The sequence below is a fragment of the Saccostrea cucullata genome, unplaced genomic scaffold, assembly GCF_032062105.1.
Source record: "Saccostrea cucullata isolate Sc308-1 unplaced genomic scaffold, CSIRO_AGI_Scuc_v1 ctg3721, whole genome shotgun sequence".
In the NCBI taxonomy this organism is placed as follows: Eukaryota; Metazoa; Mollusca; class Bivalvia; order Ostreida; family Ostreidae; genus Saccostrea; species Saccostrea cuccullata.
Genome location: NW_026931798.1, coordinates 37,369 through 50,379, shown reverse-complemented (window position 1 = coordinate 50,379; position 13,011 = coordinate 37,369). Strand labels below are relative to the sequence as shown.

The window sequence follows — 13,011 nt, the reverse complement described above, 5'->3', positions numbered from 1 at the left end:
AGCCATGAAATATTTTTGGTTCAAATTACTTTTAAATATCTTACCATATTTTATTTTTTTTTAAGTAGGTAGAACCAAGAACAAGACTTATTTTTGTTCATAACAGTACCAAAAACTTGTAAGGATGTCATAAATATTATTGGTTAAGTGTAATAAAGTTTTCTATGTAATCTTTTTTCACAGACAAAACAGTAATAACCTTATCTGACTGTTCACCTGATCAATACAGACAGCTTAACGGTGGATGTGACGGTCAGCAGGAGATGCTAATTAGCTCTCTCTAGCCATCTGGTCCTACCTCTGCTGTTTCCAGGATTCTGTGATTTTTTTTTTCTATCCTTATTGTTGTCTTCGAAATGAAAAAAAGGTGAAAATAACAATGACTGATCGATCTTATAAAATCTACAAACAAGCTAGCAAAATGCATGTGTTGGGCATAAACACTTAACCCTGAAAATTCCAGTGGTGGAATAAGGTGTCATAAGAAGAGTTAACACCCCTGTTGTCCGGACAAATCCGCCGTGAGCCTTATGTATTAATTTGGTAGACGGAACATATCGTAGTAAAATTTTTCGTATATAAAACAAGACCCTATAATAGATATGAAACAACTCATCCAAAATACTATCCAGTGTTGCAGGTTATATTTGCAAATAAGGTGTTTATAAGCCCATAGAATGTACGGAATATACTGCCTTTTAACGAGGTTGAAATCCCTGAAACATTATGTTTGAGTGACTATTGACAATCACGTTGATGAAACAAGGATGTGGAAAAACCTCGCTCTGTATCAACATTTTGCAAATTCTTTGTTCAAAACATTGACCTTATCAGTAAACACACTTTATCTTAAAGTTGAATGCTTGTCGATGTTTTACATACAAATTGTTAGACCATTATTAAGACACTGAATTGTCTGCAGATTTTTTCCGTTTTCTCGCAGATCGGTCACGTCGACGAACACACGGCGGGTTTGGCCAGTCGACAGGAGATACTTCATGGCCTGAATGGCAACTCAACTCTGATGTTTTAAGAGGTCTGTATTTGCTCTGCTTCCACATGTTCCATTTACCCCGTTTTAACGGATTTTTGATATCTTGTTAAAAACTTCATTTAGTGTCTGCTATCTCCATATTTCATTGTAAAAAAATTAGTTGTATTTAATTTTTACAAGCTTCAAGCCCGATCCTTTTGTCTAACCTTTGTCTCCACATTTTCTCAGTTCGAATTATTGCTATTTTCTTGGGAACACTAAGACTGTTGAAACCTTGTTGTTGTCTTCAAATCAGCTACTATTTGTATTCTTGAATTCTTGACAAGTTAATATTTTCTATTGCTTTTTATTCTTCGACACATTGTTAGAACTTAGCTTTTTTCTTGTGATCAGTTGATCCTTGGTCACTCTGTATACAGTTTTGTTTTGTTTTGCTGTTATGTGATTCAATTTGCTCACTGAAATTTGAACCAGAAAAATATCCTGATGAAAAACAAACCATATTCAACGCCAAAAGAGTCCATAATTGTATACTCTGTCCCACCAAGTTACTGTAAGCACTTTTCGCATAATATCTCAAAATGTATAAATACCTTGGCCTTCAACCCAGTTCCGATATATATTATATATTATTGTAATAACGTTTATATATATTATATATTATATATTATTGTAATAACGTTTTTACCTGCAACCGTATTGACTTGGAAAACGATATGAAAAACGATAGATATCTGGTGGATATACCTCGGTCCATAACGTACCTGTACTTGATATGTCTGGCTGATATATAAATATATATTATTATAACAGTAACTTGATCCGAAGCTTAAGGGTCGTATCACGTCGAGTTGACAGGCGCGGATCATCAGATCTAACGAGACGCGAAGCGTCGAATTTGATCTGATGATCCGCGCCTGTCAACGAGGGGGGCGACTGTGGGAATGCTCCAATATGAAAACCAGGGGGTGGTGGAGTCGGAGACGGAACCGGTCTCTGTGTATGTATTGACCTTGACGCACTAACAGATTGTTGTGTATTTTGTGATTGGTTACTACTCTCATTATTCTGGTATTTAATATGATCTGCTTCGGAACCATCATCCATCGAGTTGCTTGAAGTATTTATATCAGCCCGTACTTGTCGAACAAATTGTTTTTGTTGTACATTGTTATTATCATTTCTACTGATCATGGGGGCCGCCATATTGTCCGTGCTCATACCTTTACTGACCTGGTTAGATGAACTTCGGAAACGACGCTTCTTTATGGGTTGTTTCGCTTCTAAAACTTCACATATAGTTTGACCATCGGAAATCATACCTTGTGACCAAATATTGTCGGATAAAGTCAGAAATTTCCACTCTTTCTGCCAATTTTTCGTACGGAAATCGTCTCTCTAACAAAAAGCATGTCCTCTCACCACGCGATCACGTGACCTAGGGGAATAACGTAAAACATGATCATGACATTGTCATACATGTATTATTAATTTTGTATTGATTAAGACTCACAAAGCAGGGTGGAGGGATCGACGCCCTAACAAAAATTTACTTTAGTTTACTATCATACTGATTAAAGTAAAAACTTAGATACTTTAGGAATTCTAAAAATTACTATTAAAATATATCCATCTGAAATTCATAGTAAAAATACTTTTACTATACTGAAAACTTTGATTTACTATAGTTAAATTACTATAGTTTACTATTGTAAACTAAAGTTAACTATAATACTTTTATGTTAGGGCGCACACATATCCTCACCTCCCCTTTAATTTTTCAGTAGATTACAATTGATATACATTGCAATCATTAGTATCTGCTGAACAACTGAATATCGACTGAGACTTCTTATAAACAAAAACAATTTTTACGTTGTCAAGTAAGCTCCTTGATCATGCCGATAAATATAGATCTGGAATTTGCAGAATTAGTTTTTAAATAAACAAATAGTTAAAGCTAAAACTTACCACAGGAAATTTTTCTCAAACAAGAACACGATTATACTGATACCTTATACAACAATATAAGTGGGTCTTCACTCCACATTCGAGTACGTATACATGTAGACTTAATACTTTGATATTAAATTACAGGATTTTATAGTAGAAAATGATTGCCCGCATAAATGTTTTAATAATTTCACAAACTAAGCAGAAGTCAATTAACAAAGATTGCATTGAAGTCTATGGGGATAGGATTTTTTTCAAATAAAATTCAAATGACATGAATATCAATAAATACTGTCGAGGAAATATGCATTGAAATACATGTATTAGAACTAGCTTGAAATGTAGGTCTGTTTTTCTCTATCCATAAACTTCAATCCAGTTAAACTGTTCGAACTTTTATCATAGTTGAATTTTTGCGTGAAAATCTACTTGTTCACATAGGAAAGAAAATCTTTGTGATGAGACTAATCTTGTCTTGAATGGGTTGTCTTTACAAGATCAATAATATTTTCCAATCGCTCTGTATTTCTATTTCAATCGGGATCGACATTCGGATCTCGAGTTGAAGAACATGGCAGCTAGAAATGTCACACGCTTCGTGTTACCTCGATTTGCGTCTTTCTTTCAGCGATTTAATGCCACAACTGTCCCACTGATATTGCGACGGAGAGCTCTTTATAAATCTGAACACTTTGGAATGTTTTCTACGTCTCCCAAACCATTTGCAAACGAAGCGTAAGTAGATCTCATCCTCGGATGATTACATAAGAATGTTTCTGACCGCTGAATTATTCAATTAGCAGATAAAAATTATTAAATAATAATAATGTGTTATTAAAACCTTTTGGATTATTATCAATTTTTTTGTCTCTTGAAAATTTGGGACAATAACACTGACAAATATTGAGGAACAGAAGTATTTATTTCGAATTTTCTCTAAAACTGTATATTTTCATTTTAAAAGATTTTATTGCACATTGAACAGAAAATAAATTTGTTGCTTCAGTCTCAGTCATTCAGTAACCGTCAACTTTTATTCTTATCTGAATTTATTTGAGGTCTTCAAGCAGACACTGCCTCAGTAACTTAAAATGAATTATCTTAGTCACAGGACAGCCTCTTATCACATTAAGAAAGAACATTCAACAATGTTCATTCAAAATATGTGTAGTTGTTCATTGTATATCTCTAGATTAAAACTCTCTGCCCTACCCTGAAGAATAGATTCTAAAAATTTCTCATGAAACAGAGTATTTAAGAATACCATTGTAATGAAACTGACATCAGTCTTCACGAAAACTCACTGGTCCGAAGACCGAGGCCAGTAAATTTTGATGTCGGGTCAGTGAAAATCAAAATTCAAGGAGTCCGATGGGCTTGTTGATTATAAAAATCATATACAGTCAAAATTTATATCAACTGACTTACTTGCGTAATTTCATTAATATATAAAATAAAAAGAACAAGGACTTGTTGTTGAATCGTATTATTATTATAACCCTATTATAACATGGATTTATTACGTAACAACTGGAACTAGCTATTTACTATTAACTAGTACGTAAAATGTGCAAAGTTCCAATGACAAAGGGCGAAAAATGGCGTCATTACAAAAGTTGAAGTATGTAAACATGTATAAATTTACAGTTATGAAAATGTATTTATTTTATTTTTTAAGTAAGGGGCCAGTAAAAATTTTGGTGGGCTAGTAAATTCTGAAAGTTCACTGGTCCGACCGGCCAGTTAGTTTGAAAAGTTTTCGTGAAGTCTGTGACATCCTCTGATAACCTAGGACAACTACACTTTACCTAGCAGTACTGATAAAGCGCTGATTAGCCATTCAATATCCTTTTATTAACTGAGGCATTTGGAAGGTGATGACATTCCCATGTAGTTTTCGGTTACTTACAAGTACAATTAATTTTATAGTCGGGCAAAAATAGTACATTTCTTTGCTCCAAATTCCAATATCAGTTGGACCAAAAAAAGTGTTTATGATTGTATATTCACAATGAAAATTTAATTAACTTTTCAGATTGCAGCTGATGCTGAATGTGTCCAAATTATCACTGAACATGCTGAAAGTTTAAGAATATAATGACATCTATAATTTCTTGTAATTTAGTAGCGTGACAATAACCTTCGTAGATCGGGATGGGGATAAAATTGTAGCCAAAACTAAACCCGGTACATCCTTTCTGGATGTTGCAATTGACTGTGATGTGGAACTGGAAGGTATATCCATGTTTGTTATTGGGGAATGTCAGCTGAAATCATTTGGTTTGGTGTTACTTTGATAAAGTTACAGTTTATTCCCCCTCCTTGCTTTACCTGAGAAATAAAAAAAATGTATTTGAAATAAGTACAATTTTTATTGGGGAAACAATAAGAAAATGTTTTGCTTTTTGTTTTACTACAAAGCATGAGTCTCCTTGTGTGGATTGTTATTACCAAAAATGTATCTTAATTATTTTAAAAGCCAGTCTGTGATTGAAGAAAACAAACTTAGATATCATGGACTTGTGGGATTGTTGATTTACTTAAAGATATGAAAGAGTTTGAGATAGGAAATGCCAGACTCAGATAATATTTAAGCATTTGTAATATGATTGATTTTCTTCATTGGCTTCAATTCATAAATGTTATCCAATGAGTATATTTGTGAGCATTACTACCAGGGATGGGGTAATTGAAGAAAGTAATTGTAATTGAGTGTAATTAATTACATTTTTCAAAGTAATTGGAAGTAATTTGTAATTGAGCCTGCTTTCAATTACAAGTAATTGAATGTATTTAAATACATTTTTAAAAAAAGCATGTATTTTCAATTACTTTTCAATTACATTTCAATTACTTTTTTTCAAGCTAAAAGTTAAGTAAAGTTTCTTTTTATGATGCATGAGCTTGTGTTTATGCAATAATTAAATTCTCATATTGTTTAAGTTGTTTGGGACCCATTTGTTTATACAGCATGACAAGCTGCCCATGGCAATAGGTAAAGGACTAAGTCTAATTTTGTTCAGGTGTAAACCACCCCTCTCACACCCAGGAACAATCATACTGAATAATAGTTTACATTAAAGAATATCTTATTTAGTACCAAAAATGAATCAAGGGAACTAGCTACCGGTAGATGAATTTAAAAATCTTAAGATCTGAAAAATGTTGTTTAAGTTAAAGTGATACTGTGTTTGAAAATTTAATGATGATTAAAATGAAGTCAAAACTGTAGAAACACTAATTTCAGTACTTAATGCATGTATATACTTCACAGTAAATGTTTTTCAAGATTTTTTGAAATAAAACTGAAGTAATTGAAATGTATTTAATTACATTTGTCAAAGTAATTGAAAGTAATTAATTACATTTGAAAAAATCAATGTAATTGTAATTGTAAGTAATTGATAAAATTATCAATGTATTTGAAAGTATTTAATTACATTTCAAAGTAATTGACCCCAACCCTGATTACTACATGACATCACATTTGTTTATATATATCAGTAAAATATAAATATTAAGCTAAACAATGACAGTTGTCACAATGGCCGGTGTTTGTTTTGTACTTATGGTAATGAGGCACACAAAAAATGTAACAATTGTAGGATTTATTTTTAAAATTGTATTTACATCATATATGTAACTTTCAAAGATTGATTGGTACCAATTATTAATCATGCATACGATCTGTGAAACTGCAGAAGATTGTTATTTTAAAAAATCAAAGCTATTTCTGATCTAAGGTCTTGACATTTTATTGTATTGAATATAGCAGAATCTTTAATTTAACTATTCTGAGAGCTTTTTATTAATCTGCCAATTTTATTACAGTGTCACAGTCCACTTTATAATGCCTGACGGCAGCAGGGTGTCAGCAAATTCCAAAGTGGGCGAGAATCTACTGGACATCATAGTAGACAATGATATAGATATCGATGGATTCGGTTAGTTTATAACCCTGTCTTCTGTTTGAAGACTTACATGTATTTACAAAGCATGATGTCTTTTTGAAAAAAGAAAGTGGCACATTTACTCATTTCTTTTATATTATCATCATTATGGTACCTGGTAATATTTTATCATTATTTAAGTTGGTTGTGTTTGCTTCGTATAAGTCTAATTACAAAGATAATGACATGTGTGCAATATTTTTATTTTCTACTAATTTTTTGTCTCTCAAAAAGATAGTGACTTCAGCTGACATTTTCCCAATCAATAATTCTTATAATATGCTGTGATTAGTTTTTAAATCCTCTGTATGACTGAAATCTCAGTAAATAACATCTGTGGTATTGATTGGTGGCAGGTGCTTGTGAAGGGACCCTAGCCTGCTCCACGTGCCATCTCATCTTTTCTAAAGAGGATTACGATCGGATTCCAGACAAACCCACAGACGAAGAATTAGACATGTTGGACCTCGCATACGGCCTTACTGATACGTGAGTATTTAATTAGTCGGAGGCCAGTAAAGAAGAAAATTAATCACAAATTATTTGTAGCCTTGAACTTTCCAAACGTTATAATTTGTCATGTTATAAATATGCAAATGGTTTATCAATTTGTTTAATATTTATACCAAGTTTCTCTCTCTTACACTCTCAGAACTGAAACAAAATGGATACAATAAAACTTGTTCAGTTATCTTGGATCCCTAGCTATATAAAATTGATGAATTTTTTTATACTGGTATAACGAATAACTGATATAGCGAAGTAATTTCATAGGTCCCAGCGACTTCGTTGTAACCAAATTTTACTGTTAACTTAATATCTGTTTATTTAATTCATCAGAAAGAGTAATGGAACTTTGATTGGACTTGTGGTCTTGGATTATTCATAATAATATATTAGTTCACATAAGTTATTAAATCTGGAAAAATATGTACTTTTAATACTTGTTTTGCTAAAGCAAAAGGTCCATAAGAGTATGATAGTAGGTATTATGTATATTTATAGAAATTCAACAAAGGCATTGCAAAGATTATGATGAATTTTCTTTGACTTCTTACAGATCTAGGTTAGGTTGTCAAGTGATTGTGACAAAAGATATGGATGGATTGGAGGTCAAGGTCCCTGCTGGTGTGGCGGATGCCAGAGATCCATCATGACCTTAGCTGACCTGTAGGACATTAAAAAAAATCATAGAAAAGACAATACGAGTATTTAAACCAGATTCAACTTAACATCACTTTGTATAATCTTAATACAGACTTGTATGTGAAATTCACTCTCATTGGTGAATTTGTTCATCAATCCGTAGATGACCAAATATATCATTTTTGATGCTCAAATTTTTAGTACACATTTAGCACACATTTGAAAGTGAATGAATCATGCACAATGAATGTATTTTAAAATAAAAAAAAATGGTGTCATGGACTCAAGGCTACCTGACATGTGAAAAATTTGAATATTGTTGTTAATCTATATTAATGCCATGTGTGATATTTCATGTTTATATTAAATGTGACTAAATACATGTAAATAATTAGTATGATTAAAAATTCATTGTAATACAAATGTAAACCATATAAACGTGAGTAAAACAAAATTTTATTTTAATCATATGTTTTCTTACTAGCTAATGTGTTAAAGGCAGGTAAATAAACAATTAACGCTGCTAACCAATTTTGGTTAATTGCACATGAATAAGAATGCAAAAAGAAATTTAGAATTGTTTAACAGTTTTACACTGGATTTGTTTTTATTTATACATGTACCATAGGTTTCATATTCATCAATATTCGATATGAGAGATTATATGGCAAAAGGCTAGTTGCTACTACCATAGACATAAAGCAAAGAATGGTGAATCTTGGATTCCTACTGAAGTGCAGGGAAAGAGCAGATATGAGCATTTTAGCTCACTGAGCTGAAAGCTTAAGGCTTTTCTTATCATCTGATGTCTGGAGTTCTTTCATCCATGAAGGATATGGAGATAACGAACAGTATTCAATATCAAAGTCCATAAAACAATACAAATTAGGAGCAGAGCAAACACGGACCTCCAAAACATCACAGGTGGGATCAGGTGCCATGGAGGAGAGGAGTGAGCATCCCTTGCCGACCGATCACACCCGCTGTGTGCCTTTTCTCATGATCAGGAAATAACTGAAGAATCTGTCAATTCGGTGTCAGCATTTGACTCGATGATAAATTGTATTTGCTGATGAGGTCATTGTATCGACCATAGAACTTATGAAATGAGGACTTTAAAGGAGGCTGCTGATATTCTTGTTTCATCAACTTGTTTGTCAATAGTTTACCTCGTTTTAAAAATTGTTCAAACGTAGAGCATGCTCTTGCATATCGAATCAACTGATATCAGTAAAAGTCAGTCATCACATTTATCATAGAGATTGGTCGTTAGATTACCATTAACGTCTTTTTCAACTTGAAATTCCAAATACGAAACAGATGTATCAGATATGTGCTATGTATTTTTTATCTCAAGCTCCCCGGGCTATATCGTATCGTATTACATAGTATGTTAATACATATTTTTATATAGAATACTAGTAGGGAAGGGAAGTTGAAGTCATCACATCTATAATACAAATTCTTAAGGGTTTTTTTTGTGCAAGTGAGTTATTTCCTGTCTTTATTATATGGCTCAATAAAGATTCGAAGTAGCTGAAAATCTCTGTTTTCAAACTTTTTCGAGCTATTACCATGGTACTTGATACGATGGCCACCTTTCTTGGAATACCGGTATTTTCTTTATGACATTCTAATTTTTGCCTTTTTCCGATTTCCATTCTCACTTTGAAATTCGTTTTTAGCTCACCTGAGCCGAAGGCTCAAGTGAGCTTTTCTGATCACATTTTGTCCGTCGTCCGTCTGTCCGTCTGTCCGTCCGTCCGTCTGTAAACTTTTCACATTTTCGACTTCTTCTCAAGAACCACTGGGCCAATTTTGACCAAACTTGGTACAAAGCATCCTTGGGTGAAGGGGAATTTAAATTGTTAAAATGAAGGGACATATCCCCTCGCAAGGGGAGATAATCAAGGAAAGACAAAAATAGGGTTGGGTCATTAAAAAATCTTCTTCTCAAGAACCACTGGGCCAGTAAAGTTGAAACTGATGTGGAAGCATCCTGGGGTAGTGTAGATTCTAAATTGTTCAAATCATGACCCCAGGGGGTAGGGCGGGGCCACAATGGGGAATCAATGTTTTACATAGAAATATATAGGGAATATCTTTGAAAATCTTCTTCTCAAGAACCATTGGGCCAGAAAAGCTGAAACTTATGTGGAAGCATCCTGGGGTAGTGTAGATTCCAAATTGTTCAAATCATGACCCCAGGGGGTAGGGCGGGGCCACAATGGGGAATCAATGTTTTACATAGAAATATATAGGGAAAATCTTTGAAAATCTTCTTCTCAAGAACAATTGGGCCAGAAAAGCTGAAACTTATGTGGAAGCATCCTGGGGTAGTGTAGATTCTAAATTGTTTAAATCATGACCCCAGGGGGTAGGGCGGGGCCACAATGGGGAATCAAAGTTTTACATAGAAATATATAGGGAAAATCTTTGAAAATCTTCTTCTCAAGAACCACTGGGCCAGAAAAGCTGAAACTTATGTGGAAGCATCCTGGGGTAGTGTAGATTCTAAATTGTTCAAATCATGACCCCAGGGGGTAGGGCGGGGCCACAATGGGGAATCAATGTTTTACATAGAAATATATAGGGAAAATCTTTGAAAATCTTCTTCTCAAGAACCACTGGACCAGAAAAGCTGAATTTTATGTGGAAGCATCCTGGGGTAGTGTAGATTCTAAATTGTACAAATCATGACCCCTGGGAGTTGGGAGGGGCCACAATAGGGAATCAATGTTTTACGTAGAAATATGTAGGAAAAATCTTTAAAAATCTTCTTCTCAAGAACCACTGGGCCAGAAAAGCTGAAACTTATGTGGAAGCATCCTGGGGTAGTGTAGATTTTAAATTGTTCAAATCATGACCCCAGGGGGGTAGGGCAGGGCCACAATGGGGAATCAATGTTTTACATAGAAATATATAGGGAAAATCTTTGAAAATCTTCTTCTCAAGAACCACTGGGCCAGAAAAGCTGAAACTTATGTGGAAGCATCCTGGGGTAGTGTAGATTCTAAATTGTTCAAATCATGACCCCAGGGGGTAGGGTGGGGCCACAATGGGGAATCAATGTTTTACATAGAAATATATATAGAAAAAATCTGAAAATCAAAGCTGTAACTTATTTGGAAGCATACTGGGGTAATGTTGATTTCAATTTGTTTTAATTATGATAAGTGGGGTAGGTTGGGGTCACAATATGTATTACAAGGGGGAAATCTGGTAAAGAACAGAATGGCCAAAGCTTCTCAGGTGAGCGATGTGGCCCATGGGCCTCTTGTTTTTCCTTCTAATAAAATTAATTTAATTACCGAAAACCTCTCATTCATTTGACAGATCGAAGATATATTGTAAACCCTTTTTTTTTTAATGTAGTTTTCATACTCTTTTAAAGAATATGAAAACTACATTTTAAAAAATTATTTATAAAGCTTTTAAACAGCAATTTGAGGATTTTAATCAAATTTCACACACAAAAATCGATGCATACAATTGAAATTTAAAGGTCAATATTATAGATTTATAGACAAGACTGTACAAAAATAAAACCAGAAATCTTAAAAACAGACTAGATACCCATGTACTAGGGGCCTACAAGGGTCTTCTGTGTAAATTTATCAGATCAGTGTATTAGTAATAGGCTACATTATTATTTGAAGTAAGTGGATTTTAAATTACACTATATATATATTTCAATGAAAAGTTGAAAACCCAATATTTTTATAAAACCTCATTGAAATATGTTATTCTCTTTGTAACCAGTGTAAGTAATTAGATGTTTCAGTTTCAATGTTTTAATTATTTCTATTATGTGTGTTTACGTTTGTGTTGTCATGTGTGAATGTCCACGTGTGAGTGTTTATGTTTGTTAGGTGTGACGTATTTGACCATTTCCGGTTTGACTAGTTTCTTTGTATTAATAACTTTTTACTAACTTTCCCGCGGATAACAATATTCACGCACACTCGGCGCTACACCCTTGACGGGAATAGTCATATCTATCTACAGTAGCTGATTTATATAGTGTGCCTGGTAAATATATTTATCACTTATCTATTTCTTATTATATTTGTAATTTAAAAGTAAAGTCAGTAAGGATTTGTAAATGTTTATTAATTAAAATGACTTTATTTCAGGTTTTTCTTATATTATTACCGTCAATAAATATACTAGTCAAACTACCATTGACTTGATTGTGTCTTGAAGTAATAATGAACCCAAGTATTACCGACATGGTCTACAAATGGCGCCCACGATAATTGGAAAACCAGGTATACAAGACTGAGGATCCATAGAAAAATCCCCGGGGAGCGGATTGGCGAGAAGGCGGACTTAGAGAAGTCGCTGACCTTTTCATTTCCATTCCAGTGAATTATAGGCCTATGCTACACTCGACGGTATAACCTGTGTGTCTATGTGTGTATTGAATTCATATGGACCTATTCTAAATCAGCTGTGAGTGTTGTGTTGTGTTTGGAGCTGGTCGAACGTTATTGTAAAGGTGTGTTCGTAACAGTGTGAATTCACAGGCGGATCCCGAGAGGCGAATCCGATAACTTCCGGAACCGTGACGTCACAGTTATGCGCGCAGCGAACCAATGACCGACCAAAATGGAGTCTTGTGGACACTGGACAACGTGATTCGTGAATTAGTCTGCGGAGCAAAGGTACTGGAAACAATTGTGCATACAAATGGTCATTTTCTTATGTTATTCTATGTGCATTTATGTCATATTTGTTCGTGCAAGTGATTGTCTTCGTCTTACGTATTGTCTGTACTGAATACTGAGGACTAGTGTAAAAAGGGATTTCCCAAGGTCTATTTTTGTTTCTATTTATAGTAAACAAATCTGTTTGTAAACTTTTGGCTGTAGTAGTGTATTTTTTTTTCTTTTTCAGCATGTTCAGGTTGATAATTGTTTTTGCAAATTATTTTTGTAATTTCCGGTGGTGACGCATTTTAGGAAA

The 13,011-nt window shown here is 33.8% G+C and overlaps 1 protein-coding gene across 2 annotated transcripts; it reads left to right on the top strand.

The window, feature by feature from the left end:
• The first annotated feature begins 3,504 nt into the window (after positions 1-3,504).
• On the top strand, positions 3,505-8,325 carry LOC134233555 (adrenodoxin-like). Of its 2 annotated transcripts, none has more exons than XM_062715524.1 (4): positions 3,505-3,682; positions 5,073-5,182; positions 7,254-7,386; positions 7,958-8,325. In XM_062715524.1, exons 1-4 carry the CDS (start codon positions 3,519-3,521, stop codon positions 8,052-8,054), a joined length of 504 nt encoding a protein of 167 aa, XP_062571508.1. In that variant the 5' UTR covers positions 3,505-3,518; the 3' UTR covers positions 8,055-8,325. The 2 variants fall into 2 exon arrangements, with proteins under 2 accessions (XP_062571508.1, XP_062571507.1); XM_062715523.1 differs by lacking the exon at positions 5,073-5,182 and adding an exon at positions 6,779-6,891 and having other exon boundaries at positions 7,958-8,188.
• Positions 8,326-13,011: the final 4,686 nt, after the last annotated feature.

Excerpts from the sequence above, each read along its gene's own strand:
- LOC134233555 (XM_062715523.1), top strand. The coding sequence starts at position 3,519 with ATGGCAGCTAGAAATGTCACACGCTTCGTGTTACCTCGATTTGCGTCT. Across the intron at positions 3,683-6,778 it reads AAACCATTTGCAAACGAAGC|TGTCACAGTCCACTTTATAA; the intron begins GTAAGTAGATCT and ends ATTTTATTACAG. Across the intron at positions 6,892-7,253 it reads TATAGATATCGATGGATTCG|GTGCTTGTGAAGGGACCCTA; the intron begins GTTAGTTTATAA and ends GATTGGTGGCAG.